This window comes from Ixodes scapularis, unplaced genomic scaffold (genome assembly GCF_016920785.2).
Source record: "Ixodes scapularis isolate PalLabHiFi unplaced genomic scaffold, ASM1692078v2 PGA_scaffold1__304_contigs__length_218370807, whole genome shotgun sequence".
Classification (NCBI taxonomy): Eukaryota; Metazoa; Arthropoda; class Arachnida; order Ixodida; family Ixodidae; genus Ixodes; species Ixodes scapularis.
In genome coordinates, this window is record NW_024609846.1 from 92,515,224 (window position 1) to 92,532,744 (window position 17,521).

Below are 17,521 nucleotides of genomic sequence, written 5' to 3' on the forward strand. Positions count from 1 at the left end.
ACACACGCGATACCTACTGCAGCACAATTAAGGTTCAGTTGCGAGCAGCCGATTCGCGGAAGGATACAAACGCGCAAATGTTCGGCGGGTGATGTCATTTATGTCACGTGCCGCCAGTGACGCTCGCTTGGCCCGCTCTGACGTCTAATGACGAAATTAAATGGCAACTGGTCCAGCTGCTGGCATGGGCAAGGCATGTAGGCTGACTAACCGCAAGCAACATGTCATAGTGTAAATCTTTTATCGATTAATCCCAAAGAAATGGGAGATTTAAACAGACAGTTGAAGGACTACTTGAACCGTAATGAAGTTAAAAAAGAGGCGAAGCTGTTTCCGGGCAGCGAGTCTCTCAAAAAGCTACTAGGCGCAGGCGGCAACACCGACTCTTTAGCCGACAATGCCGGTAGCAAAAGTTGGTTCGCCGAAGCGGAGAATGATTCCTGTCTTCCCACTCTGGTATGTTCATCATTCGTCCCTCGACCTTCACGGAAAAATATAAATTCATAGTTGCATGGGGCGGCGTCTAACCTCGAACCTAAACTAACTAGAAAAAGGTGCACCGTGTTCATGAAATTCTCGCAAAATCACAACTTGATCAGTGTGTAGTACACGTTGAATAAAGGTCGAAACAGTTGTGGCTATATTTTCACTTGACATTTTGCAGTCCAAGAAGCAACGAATCTTGGGCTTCATGGGCTTCATCCTGATGGGGTTTTTCTGCCTCTTCATGGTATGTGTTAGGACCGCTATGAGTGCTATTCTCGTCTAGCAGTCCTGAATGCAGGGATTATTTTCAGGCTGGACTGTACGTTCCTGTACTCGTACTCAAGGCGAGGAAGTTCGCTCTGCTCTACACAATGGGGAGTCTTTTTATAATCAGCAGGTGAGAGACCATTGAATACATGCTGCAACACGTATGCGTGGCACCTCGTTCGTTCTGTTCCGTTGTGGGAACTTTTGTAACAACCGACCTACCGACGGTCTGCAAAAGCTGGATGGGCTATGTGACATGGTCGTGTCGAGGCCTGAAAAGGAAGAAAGCGAAAGCAAGAATCAATTTGAAAACTATATCATGCAGCCAGATAGTGTGCTGGGTTATTTTTCCGTCGAGCAGTTGAGTAAGACCCCTGCGCCTTGGTGTTTGCCAACCTTTATTTAGCTTCTTTTTCAGCTGCCTCTCGTTCTTCGCTCCGATGAACAGCTGGGTTGCTATTTCTAGAGCACTGTATACTTTCAGGGTGTTCCAAACTAGCTTTTTCTTTTCCCTTTTTTTTTTTTTTTTTTTTTTTTTTGCCGCATCCAAGGAGCGTCATTTTTCGTTAGAAAGATATTGGTATATTTCAACTTGGAACTATACATGGCTTGCACTGATGTCACCTCATATACTTTTGACCACCATGCATGTAAGAGGAGGAGAGAGAAGCTGCTTTTGTAATAATATTGAGTGACGGGTTAATCTTCTATAATGTTCTGGGAGGAAAATAGCGACGTCTGAGCAAATCCGGGCGGCACAAAAGAGGATCCTGGTAAGAGGGCAGCTCCTTCTTCTCGGGTGGTCATCGGAGCGCTCTTTGAATGATGTCCCGTGCAAGCCATGTATACGTTTGGCAACTATCATAGTTCCAATTATGCTGCCTGAACTGATCAACAAAACAATGTAGGAAACAATAAATATTGCAAACATACAAACAATACATAAAACAGTTTGAGCAGCAAGATGACAAGCAATATATAAAACATTGAGTATTTACATATGTATGTGCAGGAATGTGAATGTCTCGTCCCAATATTACGACATACAACCTGTAAACTGAAAAAGTGGAAATCTACACAAGGTCCACGAGTGTAGTCCAGTCACTTTTAAGTCAAAATGGGAGTTATGAACCTACTTGCATGAGAAAACCGTCACGGCAAACTGTTACAATTACTCTGCTAAATTTAACGGGGGTACACATGTGACGTCAATTTCCCCACCAAATTTCTTTGGGATATCGTTGCAGTTTGAGCAGTGTTGTGCGACATCAGCTTCTGCAAGGTGGTAGTTTGCACTTACCATGTTCTGTGTCAGCATGATCAGGCTTGTGTGATTTTTCTTCCCAGCTTTGCCTTACTTTGGGGACCCATGAACCACTTAAGGCACCTGTTTTCCAAAGACCGCCTCCCTTTCACGCTGGTCTACTTTGGCACCACATTTGCTACACTCTATTTCGCCCTGGTGGTAAGTGCCAGAATCGTTTCACATTCCACGGAACTACCGTAAAATACAGAGCATCCGCCCATTCTACGATAAGCGACCACCCCTCAATTTTGTAACATTTGAAAAGTATGCAAAGGACATACCTCTACATATTGTTGACCTGAGGAGTGTCCATCGCCCAGTTTTACTTGAGTATCTTCAAATTTTGAGTGGGCCCTTGCTCAGAATTTTACGATAATCAAAATAGAACTGGGAAGCTCTGTTCCACTGTGCTGTAGCAGAATGGCACAATGCTGCTGTCTTTCTATGCTTTTCTAGGTATTAATTTCTTTTTTAGAAAGTTTTTAAAAAGCAAAGCAACTTGTTGTCTTCCTGTACCATACACATTGCTTTAGTGCATTGTAAAGCCATACTTCCAGTAATTAATGGACACAGCATTTTGTTATGACAAGATTTGTGGTGCTTAGAACTGCTGTTAGAGCTAACACAAAGGAATTTTAAAAATTGTGGAAGACAGCACCATGCATTGTACACTCTTCCTATGTCACCAAGAGGGGAAAATACTAGGCAAATTAGAGAATTGACATCGTGTTTGGGGGAAAAAAAAATTGCAATTCAGAGAAATTTATGGAAACAGGATGATGCTGATGCCTGTGTAACATTGTACCGTCAGCAACATTATTTTCGTGGGCTCTATATTTTGCAGTGTTTGTTTTCTGAACATTTCATGAGGACAAAATTTCATGATTCGGAGTGGTATGCTGCGTATTCATTACCATGAGGTGATATATTTGTCTGATAAATGTTTCTTTTCAAGTTACAAAATTTGCACAAATTAAGTTGTTTACAGTATGCTTTTCTCCTAAAAAATCTTTCTGAAACATTCTTTGCCTCATGTTTGTTCTCCAGATGTGTACTCAGAGCTTTTTAGTACAGCAGCAATTCTATCAATCATCCGAGAATCATAAAAACATCATCAAAATTCATAGCCAGTGTAGGCTATGAACTTTGCTGTTCAACACTAAAATTCCAAAAAGGCACCGATGTCATGTTCACGCTATAGACCAACTCATGTTTACAAACAATCCGGAGCGCCCCTAGCGGACTCCACCGATGCCGCGCGTACACGATGGAGTGTGGGCAAGAAGCTCGCAGTCGCCCATAAACAAACCATCGGAAGTCGATGATGTCAGAGGCAGATCCAAGAGGGGGGGCGACGGGGGAGCCCCCCCCACCCCCCCTTGGAGGGCAATTTGACATGGGTGGACCTTCCGGTGCACAAGAAAGATTGGGAGAATAGTATCATTACAAATTCCTTCCCCATCCCCTGCCCCGCCCAAAACGGAGTTTTGGTCCGCCTCTGGATGTTGTTGGCACCGGTGCGAATCCTTGTGCTCTTTTTCGCGTTGGAATTCTTGATTCTACCTAACAATGTCTGACTACCTAAGCAGCTTCAGCAAAATTAACAAGGCTTGTTGCACCGCAAAACTTTAAGTGAATAATACGACGTGCGGCAATCATTCCGCGTGGACGCTGCAGAATGGGCACTAAAGCCTGACTCGCACAATGAGAATCTGCTCGCTATTTTTTGTCGCGACGTCGTTCGGGCTGCAAAAGTGTGGGCTGTAGCTGAGGTGGTCAACGTCGATGCTGAAAATCGCAAGCATAATCGGTCATTACAAGTTGGTGATGGCCACTGGTAACAATGATCAATATCCCCTTTTATCTACTGTTTACAGTGAGCCTACTAAATCTTGAGGCCTGCACTTACATCTTGTTGCAATTACCGGGCGAACGTTTGGTATACGGGCCGCTCTTGTTCGAACGAGCAGCCAACGAAAAGCAGACAAGTTTGAAAGAGCAGACGACAGTTCGAACGCATGCGCAGTGGAGTGTGGGCGAGAAGTCCCGCGTCAACAAACCATTGTAACGTCAAATCGTCGGCATCTGTGCGAGTCTCCGTACTCTTTTTCACAATGGAATTGTCGATTCTACGTTCTCATAGCAATGTCTTACCACTTTAGTCACCTGAGCAAAATTATCAAGGCTCGTTACGCTGCATAACTTTGCGTAAACAATTTGATGTGTGGCGATTCGTTCCCGTGAACACTGCAGAATGGACGTCAAAACCATGACAAGATTCTTCTCGCTACTTTTGGTCGCACCGTCGCTCGTGCTGCAAAAGTGCAGATGGTAGCGGCGATGATCGACATTGACACTGAAAATCGGAAGCGGAAACAGACCAAGTGAATCAGGCGTAACAAGTCGGTGATGGCCACTGGTAGCAGTTATCAACGTCTTATAGCTACTGTTTACAATGAGCCTACTTAAAAGCTTTTTGAGGCCTGCAATTACTTCTTATTGCAATCACTCGGTCAACGTTTGGTCTATGGGCCACTTTTGTTTGAACGAGCAAACAACAAAAAGCAGACGAGTTTGAAAGAGCAGACGTTCATGTTGGAACAAAACAAATAAATATGACGACCACAAGTATCCGTGAATTCAACCCAAAGTGTTTCCCACACAAGCAATCGTAGTTCGACAGCTTCTGGTTTGCTCTTTTCACTGTTATCCACGTTCTCGGACGAACGGAGGAGGAAACAAACACATAAAAACTGATCTTCAAACGTTTCCCGACTCTTCGGGTACAGTCCCCGTCACAGCGTTTTGACGAGAGGGCAGGTTTTTGTCTGGTCTCTTAAAAAAAAAATAAAAAAAAATGCATGTCTCGCACGGTGACTTCCGCCCACCGCCCGAAACCGGAAGTGCACCCGATACACCACCACCGCGGCGTGACTTAACAAGAGTTTACTCCGGTCACCCGTAAGTTAGCAGTGCGGTGGAAGCTATGTGCTCTTTGGACCAGTCATATGTCTATCTTCCACGGCGGTACATTTACACTACTAGTTTACAAAACAGCTTAAACATATTGTAAAGCTATACGTTGCAGTCACTCAGTTTTGAAAATAGAAAGCAATCACAGAAAATTTAATATTCAGTTATATCACCCATCTGTGGGCCCTATGACTAGTAAACAATCATCAAGGTAAGTATGCAAAATAGTAAGTTAGCTAGATACGTAGCATTGTTTATGGTTTTTAGATTTGTCTGGTATGGAAGCAAAAACCAAAGTAAGAACTGTCTGAAAGTGCTGCAAACTATGAACGGCCCCTGAAAATAATGCGGAGGGCAAGTTCGTCTGCTTCTTGCGCAGGGGGTAGCGGTGACGTCAGAACGCCGAGCCCTGATTGGCTGATCGTGTCCCCCTATCTGAGCGTCGTCTGCTCCTTTGCAACGTCGTCTGCGTCTGTCTTACCTTTCCTGCAACTTTCGTAAGTGCAGAGGCCAGATTCACGAAACGATCTTACGCCAAAAATGTGCATAAGACAAAACTTAAGAACAAATTCGTATTCACGGAACGAAATTTTTGCAAGTTTTGCACAGGTTACAACGAAATCCTACGACAGCTCCGAAGCTGTCTTACGCACTTCTTACGAACAAATCAGCATGGCCGACAGCGTCGCGGTCGCAACGACCCACGGGCGTTTATTTTTCTAAGTACGCTTCACACGCGTCCCGACTTCAAGCAGCAAGAAAAAAGTCAAAAGTACTTGAAACAGACCACGACGAACAAGAACGCTGGATCCACAAACACCCGGGAAAAGCTCCAACGGCCACGATTCCACCAAATCTGACCAAGCGAGCGCGGCAGTTAGGCCTAGCAGGCACTCCGCGACTCGGCGATCGTCTGCCCACGACCGGCTGGTGTGCTGAATGGAATATGCCCGCGCGACCCTTGTGAACCCTTCTTGTATTATACTTTGATCGCTGACCTCTATTTTAGATTAAGAGGTCAATTTCTTTCTCTTGTTATCTCCTTGTTTCTCGAGGCAACGGTGACTCTTGCCGGTGAAAAAGCGGTGAATCTCCGGCAGACGCAAGAAAGGTAAAGCAGCCGTCGCTTTGACTAGCAGACGTAAAGCAGACAACGTTAACTGCACCAACCCGCCGACGCCGCTAAAGAATGAGGGGTCTCGCCGCCAGGGTTCGTACAGAATATTTGACTGAAAATTCAAGGAGTTTTCAAGGATGAAAAATGGCAAAATTCAAGGAGTGTCAGCAAAATTTTATTTGCTTACAAGACTTATGGAAGCAGCGCAGTTTTCGCATGGATTTCTTTTTCCACAGAAGCTATCTCCAGCTCCTTTTCTTTAGCAGTTCGACGAAAGCTGTTTGCCTTCACTAACTAGGTAAGGTCGTTTTTCGCTTCAGCTTCTTCCGAAAAACGGTCCGCAGATTCCAGCAGGCACTTGAGAGTTTTTTTGAAGCTTTGACTTCCTTCCGTGCATCTTATCAAGCTCTTGCTCGAGCTCTTTTCTCTTTGAAGCTGCCTGCCGTGACAGTGCTTGTTTCTTTTGTTCGTCTCGGTATGCAGCGTACCTATGCCGTGCTTGGCGCACTGACGCCTTCAACTCTTTTGAAATCGGAACGTTCAGCAGGCCACCATGGCTTTTCACAGCCTCGCAGATAACTCGTTGAGAAATATACGACAGCTCTGCCAAATTCTCAACCGCAACCTGCTTGTTGATGCTGAAGCCTGTTTCCACTGAGGCCTGCCCATGGCTCAGGAGGAGAAGTAGTTTCACCACAGCCCATAACTGCGAGAATGAAGCATCGTGCTTCAGCAGCCGCACGAAAAAACTGTCAAGACGTTCATGATCTTTTTCATAGTTTTGTAGTTCATGCCGTTTTTCTAGACAAAAGTGAATGTACTGTGTGCACACAATGTCACGTTTGTGCTCAGAGAGAAGCTTGTTGTCGATTAGGCAGTTAAGCACAATTTTTAGCTTCCCAAGGCACGTGTCTGTCTTGGACATCTCTGTGGGGTCGAAACATGACAACCCACGAACGACAGAGTACCTCAGGGGACTTCTCTCCGTGACTTTCAGGATCATGTTCACAAGGAACTTCCGGCACTCGTACCTAAACTCAAGAATACACTTGGCGCTCGCTTTGCAGCATTTCAAATTCTTCTCAGCTGCACGTCCAACATCCACCTTTTCAAGTTCTGTGTAAACGGCAGCATCTTCAACCTCAATTCGCAGCAGCTTCGTGATGCTGGTGGCTTCTGTCATTACAGAGCACTTTACGAACCTTGACAGAAGGCTCCTCAGAACACTTTCAAGTTCTTTGCCAGCAAAAACGTCTTGGGAGAATCATTCTGAAAAACAGTCAGGAAAAACTGCACAACCATGGCAACATTCAGGGAAAAGTTCAATTTTGCAAGTGCAAGCTGGTCATTTAGAGAAGCACTGACGTTTTCATATGCTCTGCATTTTGGCACGGGCAGCCTGCGGCCACTCACTGCTTCAGTGTATTGCTTCAAGTGCTCCCATGTGGCCAGGGCTCTTTCCAGTACGGGCACGTTCTCGATCCAACGGTGAGATACAAAAGGAAGTGGAAACACACTGCTCCCTGTCTCTCGAATAAAATCTTCTCGCCTGGCCGGTGCATCATGAAAGAGTGAGAATAAGCTGGACAAATATGTGTCAACTGGCCATCCCATTGCATGCATTCCAGCTTTGTAGGCATTATGCACTGTGTGAAGGCCACACGATCCACTATACAAACACTGAACTTGAAAGTCATTTTTCATGTGCTGCTGGAACTTGTGGAGAAGGCTCCAGTTGACATTGGGGCCATCCATGGAAAGCTGAACAATTTTGCTCATCGTAAAGGACGCCAGCGCTTTCGTTAAATTCTTCATGAGGTCGTCCGCTGTGCTGTGGCCCATGAATGCCGATGTCACATACCTTGTTGTCACCTCAGAATTGTTCCACAGTCTCACGTGAACATCAAGCTGTTCCTTTTGCAGGTATTCGTTTAACGTTTCATCAAAAAGGACTACAAAATGTTCAGATTTCTCCATCATGTCCAAGACTTGAGAAGCGAAAAATGGGCGCAGACCATGGCACGCGACATACGCGCATTTTTTTTCCGAACAAGTGAAGCTTCTCGCGATATCGCTATTCGGAAACATCTTTCGGAACAACTCGGAAACTGATCCGCTGGAGCTGTATGAGTAGTGTGAAGACACAACTTTCATCGTCCTCAAAATTTCGGCTTCAATCACGCAATCATGCCTTCTGCAGTCTTCGTCAAGGGTCGCAGCTCGAGAGGATGTTTCCGTGTTTTCCCGCTGAGAAGTCGTTTCTGTGACTTTTGCCGCTTGCAAAAAACTCGTGACGGAAGAGCAGCCCTCGCCTGCCGCAACTTTCGGATCGGTGCTTGGCACTTTTCTGATGGCTCTTTAACGCCGACTCCCCCATTGTTGCAATGTCGACCGACTTCTGACATACTGCGCACTTCGCTCGATAAGGGTCGCTTGTCTCCGGCCTCACCCAGTGACGATATTCGCTGTGCTCCAGCCACGCAGACTGAAACTTGCACTTTCTGCCTGGCATCCTGTCAAAGTACTGTCAAAGTACTGTCAAAGTAAAGTTGCAGTCATTGCACACAGCACAAATGCGAACTTTCGCCGGTACGTCGTAACGGTCGGTCGACCGACCGACCGTTATTATAACTTGCGTTGGATTGGATTGGATTTCTGGCTCGCATTTGTTGCCAGACGACGCCGCAGGCGCTGCCAGTTTCGAAACCGAAACTTGCTGCTATTGCTCTCCTGTCAAGACTACATGTTTTCGCGAACATTCCTCAGTAAACGCGTTTTTGAAATCAGTGCGACTTACGGAAATACGTCGTTCATTTGCTATATTGAAGCAAAGTCCACTAAATTTTCAAGGATTACAAGGAGCTCACTTATATCTAAGGAGTTTCAAGGGCCCTTGAATTAATGTTATCAAATTCAAGGACATTCAAGGATTTCAAGGGTCTGTGCGAACCCTGCTTGCCGCACACCAAAGGAGGGAAAAAGTATTTGGGAGGGAACTTGCGGACGTACTAACACGCTCACTTTCGGTTCTTAGCAAACAAACCTTGGCGCCTCAGGACACCTCGCCAGTGAGTCCTTTGACTTCCCTCCTTGATGCGCGTCTGCTAGTTGTTAGACAAAAACAATGTACCGCTCGAGTTCTTTCGTCTGTCCTCTTTGAAAGGCGAAGTCGAGCTCGCTCGTAAAGTCCTGCACTTCCGAAAGTCGCAGGAAAGGTAAGACAGACACAGACGACGTTGCAAAGGAGCAGACGATGCTGGGTCGCGATCAGCCAATCAGGGCTCGGCATTCTGACGTCACCACTACTTCCTTTCTCATGCACCGAAGACGAAAATGAGACCATTTGCGAGGCGTATAGTTTTGACTTGGAGTGTGGCAAACTTTTGTCGGACCAGATTTTTAGGTCAAACTTTCAGGGTTCGACTGGTGCGAACCGGTTTGACAAACCTTTAACCAGATTCGACCGGTTCGACTTTGTGCACAGTGTGGCCAGACCTTGATACAGGCATGTCTAAGTTTGGAGGATTTTTTTTTTTTTTATGCAATGGGTTATTTTAATTTTATGAACAGTTGCAATTAAAAGAAGATAATTCTAATCACTGAAGACGTTAAGAACTTAATATTTTGTACTGTATTAACTGAAGTAACCGATCAGTGCTGCCCTTAATTCATCCCTTAGCCATCACCATCCAATCCGAAGCCAACTATCCAGCCTGCAACGCATGCGCATAGCAGTCGAACCAGAATCACACCCTTGTCATAGTTTTCAGAAGAAGTTTGAAAAAGTCGAACCTGCTGGAACTTGAACCTCGACCAGTTCGCGACACTCCTAGTTTTGACAGACCCTACAAGATGCAAGGTTGGGTGAGATTAATATTCCACTGAGCGATTGTACGGTGCATTTTTTCTGCCGAATATTACAGCTTCTCGAATCTCAAGAACAAAGTGATGTAAGGTTCCTTTGAGTATGTTTACTTTTTTTCCCTTCCCATTCTAGGCAAAAAGCACTCTTCCTACAGCAGTCTTTGCTCTCTGTCAAGCAGTCAGCCTTGTTTGGTAAGTCTGCACGCAGAAATAGCTAAAAATAGAGGTCAATACATTAAAAACAGCATACTGATTTAAGTGAGCGACGTAATTGTGTGCTTACCTGGTATTGCAACATTATCAGCTTCTGACTTTAATTAAACCAGAGTGCTTTTTAATGCGAAAGTATTAGCTGGGGGTCCCATGGAGTGAGCCAACGTCATCAGCCTGAAGCGCACCAAATGGCACCTTAAATCCTTTCTTCAAGTGAAGCCAGCTCCCAGATATGTAACCATGCGAAAAGCCTAGACAATGGCGCCTAGTTTTCTTGATCCCAAAGGAGCGGAGTAGAGATGGATTTCGGCTTCAATCCCATTGGCTGGCGCGTCGACGAGGCTCCCATTGGCCGCTGCGTGTCATTTTCAACGACTGCCACCCCATGGCGCTGCGTGTCCGCGAGGCAGCGGCTCCACGCCCAAAGTCAGCGCGCTCACTCGATTGTCAACGCAAGTATGAAGCAGACGACAGAAGGGAGCAGGAGAGTGGCATGCATGCTTTCGCATTTAAAAGTCATAAGAAATGCTTAAATAAACCTCAAGCTTTTTTTTTTTTTTCTTTTTTTTTTTCTAAATAATTGTTGCTTTTTTTTTAATTTTGCCAAATTTACACTGAAGATAAGTTGCTTCAGCTGGTTTCACATGTGCTCTTGAAAGTGTTGCGAGTTTAAATTCAGGCTGTAAGGTGTTTTTTATTTACGATTTTTAAAATTTTCATCAACAGGTTTGTTGTCAGCTACATTCCTGGTGGACAGACAGGCCTGCGTTTCTTTTCCAAAGTGTTCACCGGTGCAGTGACACGAACAGCGAGCAAGACGTTGCCAGTGTGAAGATGCTCACTGGTTCTGCAACTCTTCCCTACAAAGCATCGTCGGCAGACCGCTGTTTCCCGTTGCAAAGGCACATCGTCGGTTATGAGCTGGGGGCCACGGATAGCCAGTGTTTTCATTATGCCCGACTGCGCAACAGAAATATTTAGGGAGTCGACTACATTGCACAGAGATAGAACTTTACTGGAATGTAGTCCTCGCAGTCTCGCTCAGGCGCTAAAAGTTGAAGACTATACTTAGTTTCACCTTACGATGTCTGCAACGGAGGGTATGAGCTACTGCAGCCAATCCATTGATCGGAGCGTGTCGCATGACTTTGCACTCCTCGTGTTGTTTCATTCATCCGGAAGATTGTGTGACACCCTCCATCCAATCTATCGATTGTCTCTGGTGACTAAGGTGTTCGTTGGGGTCCACCATGACGTGAAACGGAGCATAGTGTGTGTATCAACTTATGAAAATAGTTCATGTGAAAGTGATGTCCAGGTGTTACAAGCGGAGGGGTGGCATCTGCTGCTGCTCTTTAAGAAGTAGTGTTCAGGTTTTGATCATACTTATGCTGTTGCATAGTTTTGTCTTTTAGGTATAAATTTCAGGTATATCTGCAACATTTGTTTCAGACTGCTGTACGAGTTGGATCGGTCATGCATGAAGTGCCTCCAGTGTCATTGAAGCATGTGCCCCATATTGCGCAGTGCAAATGATGTAGGCCATACTCGGGTAAACTATTCTCAAAGTGTAATTGAATTACTGTGCAAATAGTTGACTACAATTAACATTACATACTGTTAAAAGAAGTTTATGCGATAAGAGTTATTACTAAACTTTCCTTGGAGAGTTACCCAGCTTTCAGTGACGTCGTTTAGCCAGCATTTTTCCTTGATGTAATATACTAAATTCTTCGCTCCATTAGCATTTTACATTCGCCAGGTATTTTGCCTCTGGTTTACGAAGATTATTAATTGTGTGAGAGGATACCGAGTTCCAGGTATCACAGACATTAGTTTTATTATTTTGCAACATTAGTAAGACCCAAGAGCATTCTTTTTGTCACAGCAATTCAAAGTAAAAGCTACGTCCCTTGCACTGATGTATGAGCAAATGAGGCAGGCACCCTGCATTCCTTAAACCTATAAACAATGTTCTGTAGAAGTGAGCTTCTTTTGCAAAATTATTTCAAAAGTAGTTGTAATTACTGATAAAATTTTTATCAGATGTAATCAGTTACATTTAAAAATTACTTAATTTCTCCCTGAATTCTAGCATTCCAATCAATTAACTTTTTTTTTTGTGTGATTAGGTGTACTGCACTTGCTAAGTATAGTGCACCAGGCTGACTTTAAATTCTGCGGGGTTGGCTTTGTATATATTGTAAATAACATTTTTGTTTCCTTGTTACGATGTGTGCAGTGCACTGCCCTTGCCAAAGCAAGTCTTTGGGAAGCAAGCAAAAATAAAATTTTTTATGTCATTGACTTCTGTCTAACAGTATTTCTCAGTGCTCATTCCCTAATCCATAAGGCTGGAATTTCCGGTTGTCGATGGATGGCTGCTAACAGCTGCACCCTCATAATGGGTGGTAACTTGCACCACCTAGCCTAGAAACTAAAAACCAAAAGTATGACCTTTCCCCTCGCCCTTCTAAGCCAATTTGCTTCGCCTCTGCAATTTTTTAACTATCGCCAGGCGGTGTGAGATAGCACCAGGATGACCCTTGAGGGATCGGGCAAAAAAACTAAAAACATCACCCCTTGGCAAGGGAGTCGACAATTTTCCTCTGATCAAACTTGGATGACGTCGCCACAAGGGAGGAAGTCCCAATTTTCCTCTGTCCCACCTGTCCCCAGCCATGCTAGTTACTTGTATGTCATCCGATTCCCACTAGATAATTTCCACCAGTCTTCCAATCTCCTCTTTGTTATTAAAGTGCACTTATCATCCATCCTTCCATTCTAGTCTGCAAACCCCAGTGCTCGGACTAAAATCAGTCCTGTGCACCTCGACACCAGATGTACAAGTGTCTCGTCTTTCTCTTGGCATACAGCACACTGCGTATCCATTTCCTCATACTTTGTCGTATATGTCCTAGTCCTCAATACTCCTGTTGTAGAGCCCCCTGTGGATTATCATGCCAAAGTGCCTTCCTTATTTCGTCCCCTATACATAGGAAAATCTGATTTCCCCTGCATTTTTTCCTCCAATATTTTTCTCTCTTCTTTCACTTCCTTTCCACAGAGGTAGTCAGCTCTGCTCCAGTACTTGACTGTTGGTATTTGTACTTGTTTTCGGATTTGGTTTGTCCATTTAGTGTTCAGAACTTTCATATATAGATGCTTATATACCTTTCTTGCCCGTCATGTATCCTCCATTGTGTCTAGTCTTTGTTCAAATTTCAACTTGCTGATTGCACCTCTAGCTTCGAAAAATGCCCAGCCCACGTCTCCCTGCACGCCTTCATTTGGTGTATCTCCATGTTCCCCCAGTTCCAGCCTGCCCACGCTGCTCTGTTGGATCTCTAAACTCGACTGGACCCTAGATTTCATGCATAATACTGTGTGGCCCAAAGCCAGCACTGGCACTGAGATTCTTTTCCATATTCCCCTGACAACTTCATATCTATTATATTTCCATAGTGCCCTATGCTTCATAATTGCTGCATTCCTTTTTCCTTTCTTTAGCATATTTTCATCCTGTTGTTCTCAGTATTGTTTCCCCTCATTCAGCCATACTCCTAGATATTTATACTTGTCTACATGTTCTATTAAAATGTCTCGATTTTTCAGTGGATTCCTCTTCTCATCGTCATATACTATTATTTCTGACTTGTCGCTACTGAATTTCAGGCCCAGAGATATGACTATTATTTCTGACTTGTCGCTACTGAATTTCAGGCCCAGAGAGTCTCCGTCCTCTCCAGAGATCTTGATTAGCGCCTGTAACCTATCCCAGTTGTCTGCTAACAGCATAACGTCAGCAACGTCAGCACTGAACATTCCTGGTATAACTTGGTTTACTTTTCCCCCTCTCTTCACATATGACACATGAAAACCTAAATTGCACTCTTATAATTTCTTTTCCATTCTACTCGGGTATATCATAAAAAAATGTGCGATAGCGAACAACCATGCCAGAGTCCTTTTTTTCTTATTGCTGTTGGTTGTTATTTGTGCTTCCCATGTTGTAACAGCCTTATTAGTGTATACCTGTTGCGAAAGCCTAATCAGATGTGTATCTTAATCATATACTCTCGGGTGTACCTATACTTTTTCCGGACTACTATGATTTCCACCAGGTTGCCACCGACGGACTACTCTGATCACTTTCAATAAAAAGTGTATGAACAAAAATATCCTAATTTTTATAATGAATGTACATACATTTCATTTGTTTGTGAAAATGTATGCCCTTTTCTCCACTGCACGCCTAATGTCGTCTTTTTTTTTTTTTTTTAAGATTTACAGTTCTGTTTAGAAAGAGCCGTCAAATATACACTTATGCAGTTTGTGCAGGTGAGTTATTCAGCCAGACGGACATAGTATGGGACTAATTGTAACGATCAGTCGACTAATTAAATAAAATTTGTTAATGAACTTTTGAATTTAAGAAAATAGACATGGTTCTAATTACAAACTTGCCAAGTGACTTCGAAAACCACTAAATCCGTAATTTTCAGAATGAGCTTGTGAGAAGTGCAATAGTGCACCAAGCTTCCACTAGTGCAGAAGGAGCAAGGCTGATGGTGAGATAAAGGGCACCATGCAATTTTCCCGTCTTACCATAGCCCCAGCCTCGTACCTGCTGGACGAGTGGTACCTTTAGCACACTACTACGCGTCCTACGTGCTCAAAGTATTCATAAAAATTTAGTGGCTTTGGATGACGCTCTGCAAGTTTCTAAATGGAACCACGTCTATCTGGCCATATAACGCACCTGCACAAACCACAGAAGTATAACTTTCACAGCTTTTTTTAAGCAAATCTGCAAAACTTAAAAACAAAAAAAAACCTGAATGTTGGTTTATGTTAACAAATTCTCTGACCCTTCTCTGGAGTTGCAAGAGCAAAGGCAGATCCATATTTATAGATTCATTAAATGGGATAAATAAGGCAAAAGGAGCAGGCTCATTTCCGCTGTCCTCTCCTATGGTCCGGTAACATTCATTAACTATAAGCCACTGCTTTATAGTAGATATATAAAAAAAAAGGCTTGATATGTTTGGAGAGGCGTTACTACAGGAAGACCTTTGGGAGGTATAAAAATATTGAGTGTGCACTTGTCTCTCCATTTCAAAACCACAAGTTCAGCAACAAATGAAACACACATAAATGTGTGTGTGTATGGTACCTACAACCTTGCATACTTTCCCTTTCAATGTGATGATCCCCTATAGAGTGGAAATCTTTAAGGGGGAACACTACCCCAAAAAGGTAATATTTGAACCACTCGTCCGATTTAAATGACATTTACAGGGCTTGTTTCTGTTAATGTTGAGAACATTTGTGCCAAATTTCGTTAACCTGGGTGAAGCACAAAACAAATTGCAAATGTTCAAAGATGAAAGTGGGTGTGTCTGTGTAAGAAAACTATTGTTTTGAAATTATTTATAAATTTGTCGTTTTCATGTTTTATATTGCTTCAGGACAGTTCAGAACAGGTAACTATGGAGCTATATTTTTATATTATACCATCTTTTATGACAAAAAAAAAACAAACAAAAAAAAACTAAGAACTACTACTGTTTTTTTTTTTTAATTTCTATTTTTTGTCCAAAATTTTAGTTTTTGAGCATAAAAATTTACAATAAAAAAAAATACAAGCTCATAGTTATCTTCCTTTTAAAATTTCACCCCAGAAGAACTCATAAAATGAATCCAAGCTACATAACAAAACAATAGTTTTCCTAGTGTGAAATTTATGCCAAAAAGTGGAACGGAGAAAGATGCATTCAAAGTGCTCCAACCTCTACCTTTTCTTTAGCATCGGTGGACCGAAAATAATTTATAAAGAATTCACTATACAGTGTAAACTAATGAAATTTCCTGGGAATACTCTCCAGATGTTGGTGGATGTAAATATAACATTTTTCAAAAACAACTTTTTTTTGCAGAAACAGATTTTTTTGGGTGGTGTCCCCCCTTAATGGGGTCTTTTGTTGGAAACCCTAGGACCTGAAAGGAAGCCTTCGTCAAATGAGTGAGTCTAAGGTCCCTAGACACCCATCCGAAGGAACAAATGGGCAACAGGAAAGGTGCAGCTCCTTGTATAATGTAACAAGGACCATTGTGGCCAAGTATTCAGTATAAAAATCTGACATCCCATCTTAAAAGAAACTTAAGTACAACAGAGAAATGCTGGCCTTCCAAGCAGAACATACCTTGGCACTGTGTACAGCAACATATCCCAGCAATTCTACGAAAATTGCACCTTTGGGCAAGCATGAAAACAACTTGCAAGGGTTATGTTTTAACCCAATGTTCTCATTTCAGTGATCTAGTCTAGAGAATCCAGTCCTATATAAATTAGTAGCAAAGTCACTTTTTGCCACCCCATTTGTGGACTGACCTTTAGAAACAAAGATCTCAAGTGGCTTTTTTAAAAACATTCACAGTAGAACCAGAGCTGCTTTTGCAGTCTCCTCTACAAAAATACCAGAACCTTGAGGGCCCTTGACCACACGTGCTGCTGCAGCTTTTTGCTTCGAAGCCTTTCTCCAAATGGTACAAGCTGGACAATATATTGTCCGGTTTGTAGCCTATGTTTAAGCACTGCCAAGTCATGTTTTGAGTGATTATGCGGGTGGTAGACACAATATGTAAATATCAAGTTTTATCTGTTCATAATTCATAGAATGGGATACACGAGGCACAAGTCTTGCGTAAACACAAGACTTTGCTACGACACGTTCTGGCTGTCCCTGCAGCCTGCACTTTACATCCTCTCCCTTCATTTTCTCATTTGGGACAAAGTGCTTTTTAGAAATAAATAAAAGGACTTTATGGAGTGCTACTGACTTTGATCTGTTCCTCTCCGTCGGTGGCAATCAGATCGTACAATGATGTTTCATTGACAGACCATTTCGTCGACATGCAACGTTTCATCGGCAATTAATTTCCACTCAGGCTTCCCGCATTCATTTGATAGACACACCTTAAATGCAATGTTTCATCGAACACAACCCTGCTGTTTTTGCAACAAATGTTTTGTGTCTCGCCTGGTCTACGGAGGTGAGAGAGGAGAGGGGCCCACGGCTTAGATAAATACGCCTCAGTCAATCACATGCTAGCCATGTGCGGCTTCCCCCCCCCCCCCGATTAGGTTATGCACTTAGCTACGAAACATCTCGGGAGCATGGTAACAATAAACAAGTTTCTGCAAAACTCCGGTGGTGTCAGCGAAACATGCATCTATGAAAACCTGTTCACGAAACGCGTTTCGACAAGACGATACAAACTCCTCCTTCATC

At 43.4% G+C, this 17,521-nt stretch overlaps 1 protein-coding gene across 1 annotated transcript; it reads left to right on the forward strand.

The window, feature by feature from the left end:
• The first annotated feature begins 83 nt into the window (after positions 1–83).
• Positions 84–12,533, forward strand: LOC8029940 (protein transport protein SFT2). The gene is made up of 6 exons (XM_002408327.4): positions 84–456; positions 665–730; positions 798–883; positions 2,101–2,218; positions 10,147–10,205; positions 10,953–12,533. Exons 1-6 carry the CDS (start codon positions 262–264, stop codon positions 11,056–11,058), a joined length of 630 nt encoding a protein of 209 aa, XP_002408371.2. The 5' UTR covers positions 84–261; the 3' UTR covers positions 11,059–12,533.
• Positions 12,534–17,521: the final 4,988 nt, after the last annotated feature.

What these genes read in the sequence shown, in the direction of transcription:
- LOC8029940 (XM_002408327.4), top strand. Translation starts at nt 262, where the DNA reads ATGGGAGATTTAAACAGACAGTTGAAGGACTACTTGAACCGTAATGAA. An exon ending in GGTTTTTCTGCCTCTTCATG is followed by an intron (nt 731 to 797) that starts GTATGTGTTAGG and finishes GATTATTTTCAG; the next exon opens with GCTGGACTGTACGTTCCTGT. An exon ending in CAAGCAGTCAGCCTTGTTTG is followed by an intron (nt 10,206 to 10,952) that starts GTAAGTCTGCAC and finishes TTTCATCAACAG; the next exon opens with GTTTGTTGTCAGCTACATTC.